The following is a 14,827-nucleotide window of genomic DNA, read 5'->3' on the forward strand; positions in this document are numbered from 1 at the left end:
AATTAAATTACGAGAGAAGGTAGGTGGATCACTGTTTATTAATATATCAGCCGGGCAACTATTATTAATAAACATTGATTCACCCACCTCATCTCACGATTTCATTAAAAAAACACTGATCTGCCTATCTTCTCCCTTAATTTAACTAAAAAAACAGTGAGCCTCTTTGTGACATTTTTTTTATTTTCACACAAGTTTCGCTGTCTTGTCCTATCCCACACGTCATCACATTCACTTTCCATAATTCACCATTCATTGTGGGTGGGGGGTTATTAGTATCCTGGTCTAGGGTTGAGCTATATAACTGAACTGGAGATTGGGATACCGTGATCATATGACGTGTTTTGTCAATTTTATTTATGACTGTTTCAAGTGGTTTTTTTTTCCCCTTCAGTGTTGAATCTTGAACGGTGCTTTTATTATTGAATTTTTAGTTTGCCCCCACCCAAATCACACTTTTTTTCCTGAACAGCCTCTAATTTCACTGTATTCAGTCAGTGCGTTGGTTCACGTGATATTTGCTTGCTTTTTTTTCCCTCTTTTTTCGAGTGTTATGACCAATGTTTCAGTCGTCATTTTGAATATGCTCGAAACAGGGGTTCTGGTAGTGGTGATGACATCATTGGTTAAAGCAAATGGGTAAGTGTGCAGCTTTAAATGAATGTAGGTGGCATTAACTATGCCAATAGGAAGATTCTTTCACAGAACAGGCTAGCATGGAGATCAACATCAAACTTGTCTTAAGATCCTACCCCACATTTCATCCTTTATTTTGCTTAGTATATCACTAAAATTCAGATCGATAGTCACAAACTACAAGTAAATAGATGTGTACCAGTAGAAACACTTCAGTAGGCCACAAAACCACATTTTTAAAAAGCATTATTTAATAGAGTTGTTTACACAATGGCTGTCTGCTGAAGTCATTTTTAGGTTCTGTTACGAAAAAGACAGTATACTGCAGTCCATACACTAGGCCTACATTGCAAAACAATGTTATTATTGACTGTTCCCAGCATTTCTTATCCTTTACATCTCATGGAATATGCATGCTAATATTCCGGACTACGAAAGTGATTTTGCAAACTTCACTTTCTGTTACAGCATAGAGCAACTGCTGCAAAATGATTTCCTGGAGTCACTGTCATTTAAACCATTTCTTTTATGAAATTACACAAGAGACACACAGAGAGTAAGTAAGAGGGGGTTGGCACACAACAGCAGTAGACAACACACAAACACCATCAACAGAAGAGGAAGAAACAACTGCAAGTGAAATGTGTACTGTAACAATCAGGCAAAAAATAGTGCAACCATCCGATCTGAACGATTTTTTAATGTCAGGTATGAAGAGGAGGAAACCACCACGATATGCAGACTAAATGTTTAACAGTATTTCATCAAAATATACAATCCATAAAGAACGAAGTTTAGCAACTTGCATTAGAACTGCAAACACCAGACAGTACCATTGTAGGTATCACTGAGCACTGGTGTAGGAAAATGAAATAGTGTATTTTGCATTAACATCATATGACCTGTTCTGTTCGTACAAATTTCGTGAAAGGTGGGGAGTGGGGGGGTCATGTGAAAAAAGATTTTACATTTGAAACCAGAAAGTATCTTGTAGCATTAAGTGAAAACAAACATTTTGAATTATTGGCAGTTGAAATAACAGAAACAAAACATGTCAAAAAAAAATTAATTGTATTTTGTTTGTTTAGATTCCCCCCATGGTAATATGGACTTTTTTCCTAAAAACTCAACAAATGCTTAGGCAAAATATCTAGACCAAACATTAATGTTCTCATATGTGGGGATTTAAATAGCAACACAATGAAATCAGATGATATTAGTAGTGTATACTTTAATATCATCCGGAGCTTCACCACAACATCAGCCGTAAACTGTCCAAGTGGAGTGACAAAACAACCTTCATCAATAACAGACTATGTGACGACAGACATAGAAAGAAAGAGTACTGCAGGTTACTTGTTCAAAATGTAAGCCTATCAGGTCATCTCTGTCATATCATAAAAGCAAATATTTATGTAGAAAAGTCTGCTAAACTGAATGCATACAAAAGGATTTTCTCATATTTAAACCTATTTCAGTTCTCATTCCAGCTATGATATGAAGCTGGAAGTGTATGCAGAAACAAACATAAAGAAAATATTTAATAAGTACAGAGGAGTGTCACTTCTGCGAATGGCATACAAAATATTATCAAAAATTCTCCTCAACAGAGTGGTAGATACTTCAGACAAACAACTAGGAGAATATCAGGGTGGTTTTCGAAAGGAAAGATCCTGTGCAGAACAAATTTTTAACTTAAAATCAATAATTCACCATAGAATGTTAACCAGCAAACCAATACTAGTGTCATTTATAGATTTCAAGAAAGCATTTGACTGTATAGACAGAGAAACAATTGATAAAGTCATTAGAGAATTTGGTCTTAAATCAAAACTAGCAAACATAATTCGTGAAACACTAACAGGTACAGTATCTAAAGTCAAATTTATGGGAGAAGTATCTCAGCCTTTTGAAATAACAACTGGTGTTAGAGAAGGTGACGGTTTATCACCTTTACTGTTTAACTGTGTTCTAGAAAAAATTGTAAAGATCTGAAATTCAGAGCTAAAAAAAAAAAAAACACAAAATTGGACCAATAACTCTGGGAAGGAAAACAAATGGAATTCAGGTAAACTGCTTGGCTTTTGCGGATGATTTCGCGATACTTTCAGAAAACCTGACAGAAGCAGTTACCCAAATAAACATTCTGGAAAAATTAGCAAACAGAGCTGGTCTCAGAATTTCAGCTGAAAAAACAAAATTCATGACAAATATAAAAAATGCACCAAAATACAAAACACAAATAGGTAAAATAGAGCGAGTAAATAAATTTAAATATCTTGGAGAAACTATACAACAGAATGGACTAGAAAAATCTGCAATAGATGTCAGAATTAACAAAATGGAAAGAGCATATGGTTTGACCAAAAATATTCACAACAAGAAATGTATATCTAGAAATACAAAACTAAAACACTACACCACAGTGGTACGACCAGAATGTTTATATGGATCTGAATGCCTAACGATGAACTATAAGATGGACAAACTAGAGGTACTGGAAAGAAGGATTATTAGAAAAATAATGGGTGCAATGAAAACTGCAGATGGTTGGAAAATAAGAAGTAATGAGGAGATCTACAAAAATATAGAGAAAATATCTGAAATAATGGCCAAACGAAGATTAACCTTTTTTGGACATCTCTACCGAATGGATGGAAATAGACTAACAAAACACATACTCCTCTATTTCTGGAAGAAGAAATCGACAATAGCATGGATTACAGAAGTAAGAAAAGATCTTGAAAGAAACAACATCAAAGAATCAGAAATAGCAGAAAGAAACCGTTTTAAAAACAAAATACTAAATTTGGAAGGCTTTCAAAGCAGAAGAAATAAAAAATCGGGAACAACATGGACAGAAGAAAGGATGAGACTTCATGGGGAGAAAATGAGGGAATACTGGAAAATAGGAAACAACAACACAGGAAGAAGAGGAACTGAAGTTAACGTGATTCTAGTTGGTCAATACGATTGTAAAAAAAAAAAAAAAATAAAAAAAAAAAAAAAAAAAATTACATAATTACATGGCAATATTTAAACTAAAATTTTAGTAAGTATTTACCAAAACACTGCATTCGATTGGAGCTCTTATTTTTTTAAAAAAGAGAAAAAGAAAGAGGATATGGGTGTCCAGAGGTAACCAGACTGACCCCGCTTTTCCAGAATTTTACAAAAATAAAGAGAAATGTATCAACATAAGTATCCCCCAAGGAAGTGTATTGGCTCCAATCGTCTTCCTATCAGCAAATCCTTTCCCACAGTGTCAGGTAAAAAAAATACTATTTTCCAATGACAGCATTGTAGCAATTACAGCCAAATATTCAACTCAGTTAGCAGAAATATCAAGTGAAGCTCTCAGAAACACCCACAACCGGTCATTAAAGACCAGAGTAACTATAACGTGAAAAGACAAACTGTATAAACTTCCAACTAAATAAAAACCCAATTATACTACACTGAAAGTAAATAATGACGAACGAGATTCTGTAACTGATACGAAATTCTTGGGGATGAATGTAGTATGTCACTTGAAATGGACAGAACATGTGAAAATTTTGGCAGAGAAGTTATCCTCAGCACGTTATGCCCTGCAAATCCTTGAATTTGTGTGCAGCACTTCATGCCTCAAAGTAGCTTAATTTGGATAGGCCTATATTCATTCAATCCTCAGTTATGGGATAGTGTTTTGGTGACTAAGTGCTGCGAACATAGAACCTACTTTCAAGATACAGAAAAGAGCTGTACGATAACAACAAATAGTTGTAACAGGGCACAATGTGAAGAATTATTCAAAATGATAGAAATTCTGAGTTCTGTATTAATACATCTATCACAACATAAAAATCTTTATTTGTACGCCACAAACAACAAAATACATAACCATGGGACCAATTCCACATTATTATGAGCCATGAAACACGAAACTAATTTACCATGGAGGTTGCCTTATAATAATCCTATTCTAACTACCTCGTGTTTCACATAAATCAACTAGCAAAAGAAACACAGGCTACTAATATAATATGACCCTAAACGAAACGCGTTTTCTCGAAAATGGGGTGAGATGTAAGGTTTTATTGGGATAAATGTAACCTCGAATAATTTTATGCCATATACAATTCAGACATTGTCCCGAATCACCGTTAACAACTAGCAAAGGTGATTCAGTCACAACTGTTTAAAAAGAGGACAAAACTAAGTTTGAATAGTGTGCAGTACGCATCAACAAATTACACAACATTATCATACCAGTTCCCACAGCACCATAAAAAGTCATTCGCTAACAGCATAACGCTAATAATGGAAAATTGCGCTTCAATTCGTTTTTAAAATACATGTTCAGCACAGCTTCATTCAGTGGCTAAGAAACGAAATCTATTGTTATTCATTACCACCTACAGTACGCTATTGTCAGATTTCTTCTAGCTCAGCTTAACGCACAGTTACACAGCCTCCCGTTCGCAAACACTGAACAACAATATATGTGAAGTGCAAGTCTCGTGATGGAAACAGGGTGCGATAGCAGCGCCTCAGGTAATATGGAGACGTACTAAAGAAAAGGAAAACATTGCGGGTGTGATCCATTGCGCTCACCGGTTGGATCCCCTGTAGCGTTTATAGTAATTTCTTTGTGCTTTTAATTTTACAAATACAAAACTTCTGAACTTCAAAAGTTATGTTTTTTGCTAGCGTCAGAATAAAACTATTTAAACGTAGCTATAACAAACTGAAATACAGCAGTGACTAACTCACGTTTATCACAATGTGGACGCCATTTTTTGATATATTTACCATGTTATTTATGGGGTCAACAGAAGCGTCCGATCTTACCCGTCGGCTTTGACCCGTGACGTAAGCGTGTTGTGGTGTGTGACGTCATTACGGCGCGGAGTTTGATTTGCGATTGTGGCGTGTTTGTAGATGTCTTGTTTTTGTTTGTCGTGCTCTCTGGTGGTGTGTTCATGGTTTTCGTTTGTTTCGTGTGGTGGGGTCAGTTTTCTGTTGCTCAGGTGTTGGATTTGAAGCGGAATTTCTATTAGTGAGTTAATGGTTAATTTAATGCTCATTGCTGTACGTCGGGTGAGTTTGTTATTGAGTGTATTTGGTTGTGGTTTTTTGTTCAGGAATGGATATGAAAGACCGCCTTAACAGTGTTCGGTTGAGGGCGATGATGGGGGAGACAGCTTTAGAGCTGATTAAATTTCTTCAGCTATTTGGCTTAATTGCCGAGGTCGTGAAGTGCGGTGTGTGCCGTGAACCTATGAAATTGGTTAAAGTTCCGGACTCTCGGACCAGGGACGGATACATGTGGTGTTGCCGGAAAGATGGCGTATGGCGTTCTGTAAGGCGTGGTACCTGGTTCGAGAAGTCTAGATTGGCCATGCGTGAGATTGTGCTTATTACGTATTATTTTTGTTATAGTTGCGGGCAGAGTTTTTGCGCGTTTGAGACTGGTGTGAGTGAGAGGACTGTTTTAGACTGGTATTCCTTTTGTCGTGAGGTGTGTTCCGAATTTATTAAGTACAGGGGTAAGTTGGGTGGGCATGGGGTGGTTGTGGAGGTGGATGAGTCGCAGTTTGGTAAAAGGAAGTATGGGAGGGGGAAGTCTGTGGCTGGTCTTTGGGTGTGGGGGGCTGTTGTTCAGGGGGGTGGGGGTACTGAATGTGTTTTTAGGGTTGTGGAGGGGAGGTCGAAGCCTGAATTAGTGGGGTTAATTGAGGAGTATGTAGAGCCGGGGTCCACAGTAGTTTCAGATGCGTTTTCTTCATATAGGGGGTTGGGTGAGAGGGGATTTAATCATCTAGTAGTGAACCACAGTCTAGAGTTTAAGAATTATGATACTGGGGCTTGCACTAACACAATTGAGGGGATGTGGGGAGCGGTTAAGTCAGTTCTTGGGAGGGGGAAGAGGCGCTCTTCCAACCTTCAGTCTCATTTAGATGAGTACTGTTGGCGGAAGAGTGTCCCAGAGGGCTATTGCATTCTTCGGGTTTTTTTAAGGGCTGTGGGTAAAATGTATAGACCGAAAGTGGTTAGTTAGGGTGGGCTGGGTAGGTGGGTGGGTGGTTTATTTTGTTGTATAGTGTTTGTGTGTTGTATTTTGGAGTTGTGGGGGAGGGGGTTGACGTTTGGGTGGGTTGGGTTTTTATTTTAGTTCAGTATTTTTTCGTTGGTGTGTGTGTGTGTGTTTTTGGGAAATACAGAAGCATCCGATCTTACCCGTCGGCTTTGACCCATGACGTCACAAATACCGCGGAAACGACTATAAACAATTCCAATATGGCGGATATAAAAACATCGCATACGTATTGTAAACACTGAAATACACAAGTTTCAGAAAAAGCCTAATGACTGTAACGGGACAAGCGTGGGAAATTAGGGGTTTTTGGGTGCGGAGAAACTAAATATACAGAAATGTAGCCACCGACCGCCATTCAAAACCACGCAAAACAACGAAATAAATCAACATCACAAAACTGACCAAATACCAAAAAACACATTCCTATCCATAATCGGACACTTCCCTTAACCTATATAGCTCAACAGAACCTACCGATCACATCCCCCAATAGAAAACTAAGAAACGAAAGCTTCCCTTACACCTACATACATCGGCACTTATGCAGTTTAGCAGGTACGGAAAAAATTTTTCATTTTTTTTCAAAATTTGATCATCATGTGTCGTTATGCGGTGGGGGGAGTCTGCAGTGCCCCCCCCATCCCCCCACAGGCTTCATTAGTGTCAAATCAATATTTTCGAATCATAGGCGGCCGCTGCCGCGGCCGCATTCCAAAAAAAAACTCCCAACCTAACCTCAAGTGGGCTACGCTACAGATCAATATGTTCATCAAATTGCTTCATATTACGTATACATGTTCATTAGTGTCAAATCAATATTTTCGAACCACAACCAAATACACCCAATAACAAACTCACCCGACGTACAGCAATGAGCATTAAATTAACCATTAACTCACTAATAGAAATTCCGCTTCAAATCCAACACCTGAGCAACAGAAAACTGACCCCACCACACGAAACAAACGAAACAAACGAAAACCATGAACACACCACCAGAGAGCACGACAAACAAAAACAAGACATCTACAAACACGCCACAATCGCAAATCAAACTCCGCGCCGTAATGACGTCACACACCACAACACGCTTACGTCACGGGTCAAAGCCGACGGGTAAGATCGGACGCTTCTGTTGACCCGTGTTTTTGTATGTGTGTGTGTGTGTGTGTGTGTGTGTGTGTGTGTGCGTGCGTGCATGCGTGTGTGCATTTGTGTGTGATTGTGGTGGCCAATCTAGTTTGTGGAGCTGGAACTTTTTTGAGGTAAGTTCCGTTTTTTTTTTGGTTATTTATGTATGTTTTGTGTATTGGGTATAGGTTGGAAACATCCGATCTCACGCGTCGGCTTTGACCCGTGACGTAAGGGACCTACACATTGATCTGTAGCGTAGCCCTGAATACGAGGTTAGGTTGGGAGTTTTTTTTTGGAATGCGGCCGCGGCAGCGGCCGCCTATGATTCGAAAATATTGATTTGACACTAATGAACATGTATACGTAATATGAAGCAATTTGATGAACATATTGATCTGTAGCGTAGCCCACTTGAGGTTAGGTTGGGAGTTTTTTTTTGGAATGCGGCCGCGGCAGCGGCCGCCTATGATTCGAAAATATTGATTTGACACTAATGAAGCCTGTGGGGGGATGGGGGGGCACTGCAGACTCCCCCCACCGCATAACGATGGCGGTCGGTGGCTACATTTCTGTATATTTAGTTTCTCCGCACCCAAAAACCCCTAATTTCCCACGCTTGTCCCGTTACAGTCATTAGGCTTTTTCTGAAACTTGTGTATTTCAGTGTTTACAATACGTATGCGATGTTTTTATATCCGCCATTTTGAAAAAAAATGAAAAATTTTTTCCGTACCTGCTAAACTGCATAAGTGCCGATGTATGTAGGTGTAAGGGAAGCTTTCGTTTCTTAGTTTTCTATTGGGGGATGTGATCGGTAGGTTCTGTTGAGCTATATAGGTTAAGGGAAGTGTCCGATTATGGATAGGAATGTGTTTTTTGGTATTTGGTCAGTTTTGTGATGTTGATTTATTTAGTTGTTTTGCGTGGTTTTGAATGGCGGTCGGTGGCTACATTTCTGTATATTTAGTTTCTCCGCACCCAAAAACCCCTAATTTCCCACGCTTGTCCCGTTACAGTCATTAGGCTTTTTCTGAAACTTGTGTATTTCAGTGTTTACAATACGTATGCGATGTTTTTATATCCGCCATATTGGAATTGTTTATAGTCGTTTCCGCGGTATTTGTGACGTCATGGGTCAAAGCCGACGGGTTCTTCTGTCAATACATTATAGAATACATTTGAAGCATGGCAGTGTACCAAATTACAAAAGATAGCTTTTAAAAGTTAACGCAACAAGCTATCTTATAATCTAATATAATATGGTATTTTATTGTTTATAGTATAAACTTTTTAATCACACACGATTCACCACAGCACAAAATAATATGTTTAACTACAGACAACTTTTAAATGCTTATATTCTCCTCAGGCATCTCAATGAATTCTGTAATGTCATAGAATGGATGATCTGACAGCCAGCTGTACCACTTAATTTTAAAAGAATTTGTATCCATAGACTGAACATGAACTGGCAGTTTATTGAACAGTTTGAGTGGGTTAACTTTGTGGGAATTTCCTGTTCTCACTAATCTGTGGCGCGGTATGTCTAAATTACCATTAGCCCTGGTGTTGTGTTCGTGTATTTCCCTTCTGGCAATAAATTCTGAAATATTATTTTTAATATAGAGTACAGACACATAGATGTATAGATTTATAATTGTAAGTATTCTGAGTCTGGAAAAAAGAGGACGACAGTGCTCCCTATGACCTCTTTTCCATATTATACGTATGACTTTTTTTTGTAATTTCAATACGTTCTTGATGTGAGGGGAGTCTCACATATAATCAGACCATATGAAATATGTGACTGGAATAGCCCAAAGTATGTCACCCTGAGGTACTCCAAGCTCACTACCTCCCTTAGTTTCAAGAGAAGGTATGCCACCCGAGATATTTTTTCACATACATGATTGACATGTTCCTCCCAATATAGTTTTGAGTCAATGTGAATACCTGTTTTACCGACTTATTGCTTACTGCATTTGATGTTCCCATTAGAAGTTGTTGTGTTTTGTCAGGGTTGCATAGGAGCTTATTGGCTGCAAATCAGTCCAGGGCCTTATCTAGTGTTTCTTTTGTTAGGTTATTCAGATCTGAAATGTTCTGATGTGTGCTAAGTAGTGTTGTATCGTCAGCATAACACACAACAGGGTGAGCTATATTTTTAGGTAAATCATTAATAGCGACAATGAAGAAGAAGGGTCCAAGGATAGACCCTTGTGGTACACCTGTGCTGATTTCCATGATGGAAGAATTTAAATTTCTGACTGAAACGCATTGTTTTCGGTTACTTAAATAAGAATTTATCACAGATAAAGTGCTCCCTCTCACCCCATAAAACTCTAGTTTCTCCAGTAGTATGTCAACAGGAATGCAATCGAAAGATTTGCTTAGGTCACATAATACCAGTGATACCATGTTATTATTTTCAAAAGCTGTTAAGGTTTGGTCAATGATTTCCAAGATGGCCCCTGTTGTGATCTTCCCCTTTCGAAAGCCAAACTGATTGTTACATAGGGTATTGTGTTTTTCAAAGAAGTTGCTTATTTGTGTGTGTATCAGTGCCTCAAATACTTTTGAGAATATTGGAACAATGGAGACTGGTCTGTAGCTTTGGGGGAGATGTTTGTCTCCTTTTTTAAAAACTGGGACAACTTTTGATACCTTGAGTGCATTCGGAAAAAATCCAAATTCTACGCATTTATTAAAAATATAAGCTAATGGTTTGGCAGTTGAGTGTATTGTCTTTTTAATTATGTTATTTGATAACCAATAACAGTCCATACTTGTAGAACCTGAAAATTTGGATACAGCTTTTATAACATCAGCAGGTGTGACAGCCCTCCATTGAAATGCCAGGTTAACAGGCAGTGGTGTTCCAACAAGGTTCATTGCAGATGAATTTGTTGCTTTGATACTGTTACTTATTTCTTTAACTGAGTTTAAAAAGTACTCATTTAATTCTTCAGGATCAAGCAGAGCTGTTTCTGTGCATTTCGGTGTATTCTCTTGTTTTATTATTTGCCAGGCTGCCTTGCATTTATTGGGAGCTCTTTCTATATAGTTCTCCACTGCTTGCTTTTTTGCCAGAAGAAGTTTAGCTTTATAGTATTTTTTGCATTTCAGATATGACCTATGAATGTTCATACTCTGTTCTGCCCCTTGGTCAGAGGCTTGTTTATGCATCTGGTACAGCATATGCAAGTTTCCTCTAATTTCTACTAGCTCTTGTGTGAACCAGTTCAGACTTTTCTTTTTCATTTCATTTGGATATCTAATTTTTTTTTTACTGGTGAGCAAGAATACCATAAATCTATGTACTTTTTAAAGAAGTTACCAAAACTAATTTCAGCTTTCCTTTTTCCAGATTGACAGTTATATATAAAGTCCCAATCTGCACTTCCTAATTTACATATTTATGTACTCTTCCTTCTATCTTCGTACCAATACTACTTCAGATTCTTCAGTTTTAACTGGCTGCCTCTCACAGAGTGTAAGGAGTAGTGGCTCATGATCTGCAAGTCCACTTCCTGCAAGTCTAACTGTAAAATCCTCTCTATGGAAATTCACAATAATATTGTCTATACAGGCATTCTTACATGTGGCACAGTTATTTGTGCAATAGAGGTCTAATGATCTTAGCATATTCAAAAATGTCCTAGCAACTGGTCTCTGTGTGTTTACCATTTCTATGTTGAAATCACCACATATAGCAATTATCGTTTTACTCTTCAATATTTTTTTAATTATTAATTCACATTTTTCAATAAACAAATTTACATCACCATCTGGCGACCTATATAGACTAACTACCACTATATTTTTATTCATTAGTTTTACACAACTAAACTCCCCATCTTGCTCTGAGGAATATGTAGATACATCAATTCTGGAAAACATTATTCCTTCTTTGACAAAAATTCCTGCCCCACCATTCTTTCTCTGTTTTCTACATATCATGTCTCCCACAATATACCCTTGGGGAATGAACATATTTACTTGTTCTTGTTTTAACCAGTGCTCAGATACACATATAACATCTACATGCTCAGTGTTACATAAATGTTCTAATTCTAAAATTTTATTTCTAATGCAACGTATGCTAACTTGTAGAAAAGTAAGTAGTTTGTCTCTATCTGTATTCCTCTGAGAGCAATTTGACCTTATATTTGAAGTTGTAGGTTCCGTTAATTCGAATAATTCATTAATTTACTAATAAAGACTTTGATTTCTTTGCGTTACCTTTATCTTTTTCTTGTCTTATGCAAGTTCAGTTGATGGGAAGTAAAACACCAATCTGTTGCCTTTTTGCATCTTTAAGCAACAGATAATACATTATTGCGTCTTCCTTGAGACACACATGTAGGTGAATTAACACAATTTATTCTTGAGCGATAGACCTGCCTGCAGACAAACAATTAAGTTTCTTTACTCAACACATTGTCTCTCCCCCACATGCCTATTGTTAATAGCTTGTGAAACTATGTTATTGAGCATTTGTTCCAAGTTTTTGAGCATTTGTTCCAAGTGTAATAAATGTACTGTGTCTTAGCATTAAAACAATAACTATGGTATCAATAGCTGATTTTTACATGTGACAACATGCTGGTTCACGATTTTTCCAGCTGACCTTCATCACAGTAGTAATTATGAAACAAAACTCGTTACGTACCTACAGCAGTATTACCATTCAAACAACTTTCATTTCAATGATTAGAATTACTACACTACCACCAAAAAATGGTGCCATCTATTCCATGATTATTTTTTTTTAGATTAAATTTACTTTCATTCCAATTGATCCGTAGTCAGGAGGTCCTCCAGGATGTGGAACATGTCAGAAAAACAACAATACATGACAAATATTTACAACTAAAACAAATAAGCTAATGTACCATTTCACAGGTCCCCTAGTGGAATGATTGTCATTTTTTAATGAACACTAAGAGTCATTTTACAAATACTAATGCACCGAATTTAAAATAAAAAAGTTTTTTATTTATTTATAAGGTAATAAACATGTAATACAACTACTGTAATACTTATTTACAATAAACACATTACTGCACTGAAATGGTGCAGAAGTTAGATTATACTTACACACACACACACACACACACACACACACACACACACAAATTTTCAGTGAACACATTACTGCACTGAAATTGTGCAGAAGTTATGTTGTATTTATATACAAATCAGTTGGTTTTACTAAGAAATTCATCAATGGAGTAGAAGGAGTTGGCCACCAATAAATCCTTTAGGCTTCTCTTAAACTGAATTTCATTGGTTGTTAAGCTTTTTATGGTTGCTGGCAAGTTATTGAAAATGTGTGTTCCTGAATAATGCACACCTTTTTGTACAAGACTAAGTGACTTTAAATCCTTGTGAAGATTATTCTTATTTCTAGTATTGATTCCATGAATTGAGCTGTTGGTTTGAAAAAGTGATATATTTTTAATGACAAATTTCATTAAGGAATAAATATATTGGGAAGCTGTAGTTAATATCCCTAGTTCCCTAAACAGGCCTCTGCAGGATGTTCTTGAGTTCACACCACATATAATTCTTACTGCACGTTTTTGTGCCCGGAAAACTTTAGCTTGGCTTGATGAATTACCCCAAAAAATAATCCCATATGACATTATGGAATGAAAGTAAGCATAGTATGCCAGCTTTTTCATTTTTATATCCCCTATGTCTGACAAAATTCGCATTGCAAACAGAGATTTGTTAAGACGCTTCAGCAGTTCTGTGGTGTGCTCCTACCAGTTGAATTTATTATCAAGCTGTAATCCCAAGAATTTAACACTGTCCACTTCTTCTATCTTCTTGTTATCGTATGTTAGACATATACTCTTGGGACACCCCTTACAAGTTCTGAACTGCATGTAGTGTGTTTTTTCAAAGTTTAGTGACAAAGAATTGGCTAGGAACCAGTGATTAATGTCCACAAATATTCTATTGGCTGATCTTTCTAAGACTTCACTTGATTTGCTATTTATTGGAATGTTTGTATCATCGGCAAACAAAACAAACTTGGCATCTGGTAATGTTACTGATGAAAGGTCATTGATATACACAAGAAAAAGTAAGGGCCCCAAAATGGAACCTTGTGGGACCCCACATGTAATTAGTTCCCAGTTGGATGATGCCTGATAGGTTGATACATGTCTCTTTCCTAATAACACCCTTTGTTTCCTGCCAGAGATATAAGATTTGAACCATTTTGCAGCATTTCCTGTTACGCTATAATATTCTAGTTTACTTAAAAGGATATTGTGATTTACACAGTCAAATGCCTTTGACAGATCACAAAATATACCAGTTGCCTGCAATTTTTTGTCTAATGAATGAAGCACATTTTCACTGTAAGTGTAGATAGCCTTCTCAATATCAGAACCTTTTAGAAATCCAAACTGTGACTTTGACAGTATGTTATTTGAGATAAGATGGTTATAAAGATGACTGTACATTACTTTTTCGAAAATTTTTGAGAATGCTGGCAACAGTGAAATTGGACGGAAATTTGATGCTATTTCTTTATCTCCCTTCTTAAACAGTGGCTTAACTTCAGCATATTTCAGCCATTCAGGAAATATTCCACTGATAAACGACTGGTTACACAGATAGCTTAATATGTTACTTAGCTCAGAATCACATTCTTTAATTAACTTTGTTGATATTTCATCATACCCACTAGATGTTTTTGATTTTAAAGATTTTATGATGGACATTATTTCTGTTGGGGTAGTGAGGGTCAAATTCATATTATGGAAGTTACTTGAAATGTCTGGTCTAAGGTAATCCATAGCAGCATCTACCGAACCTGACAACCCCATCTTTTCAGTAACAGTTATAAAATGTTTGTTAAAAAGTTCTGCAACACTATACACATCTGTCACCAATGTATCATTTACTCTTAATGCTATTTGTTCCTCTTCATGTCTGGTTCTACCGGTCTCCTCCTTC

At 37.0% G+C, this 14,827-nt stretch overlaps 1 protein-coding gene across 5 annotated transcripts in view; it reads right to left on the bottom strand.

The window, feature by feature from the left end:
• The window catches only part of LOC126191032 (CARD- and ANK-domain containing inflammasome adapter protein-like), a 74,768-nt gene extending 69,312 nt beyond the window's left edge, over nt 1–5,456 (bottom strand). The window contains exon 1 of one of the 5 annotated variants that reach the window (XR_007538312.1): nt 5,038–5,090. Coding sequence is in view for 1 of the 5 variants with exons in the window: in XM_049931737.1 (XP_049787694.1) it covers nt 4,888–4,928 (41 nt within the window). In the remaining 4 variants the exon portion in view is untranslated. Of the gene's footprint in view, nt 1–4,887; nt 4,953–5,030; nt 5,160–5,391 lie in introns of those variants that run through there. The other 4 variants (XR_007538313.1, XR_007538310.1, XR_007538311.1 and 1 more) reach the window with 4 other exon arrangements.
• Nucleotides 5,457–14,827: the final 9,371 nt, after the last annotated feature.

Source organism: Schistocerca cancellata, chromosome 6, assembly GCF_023864275.1.
Source record: "Schistocerca cancellata isolate TAMUIC-IGC-003103 chromosome 6, iqSchCanc2.1, whole genome shotgun sequence".
NCBI classification, from domain to species: domain Eukaryota; kingdom Metazoa; phylum Arthropoda; class Insecta; order Orthoptera; family Acrididae; genus Schistocerca; species Schistocerca cancellata.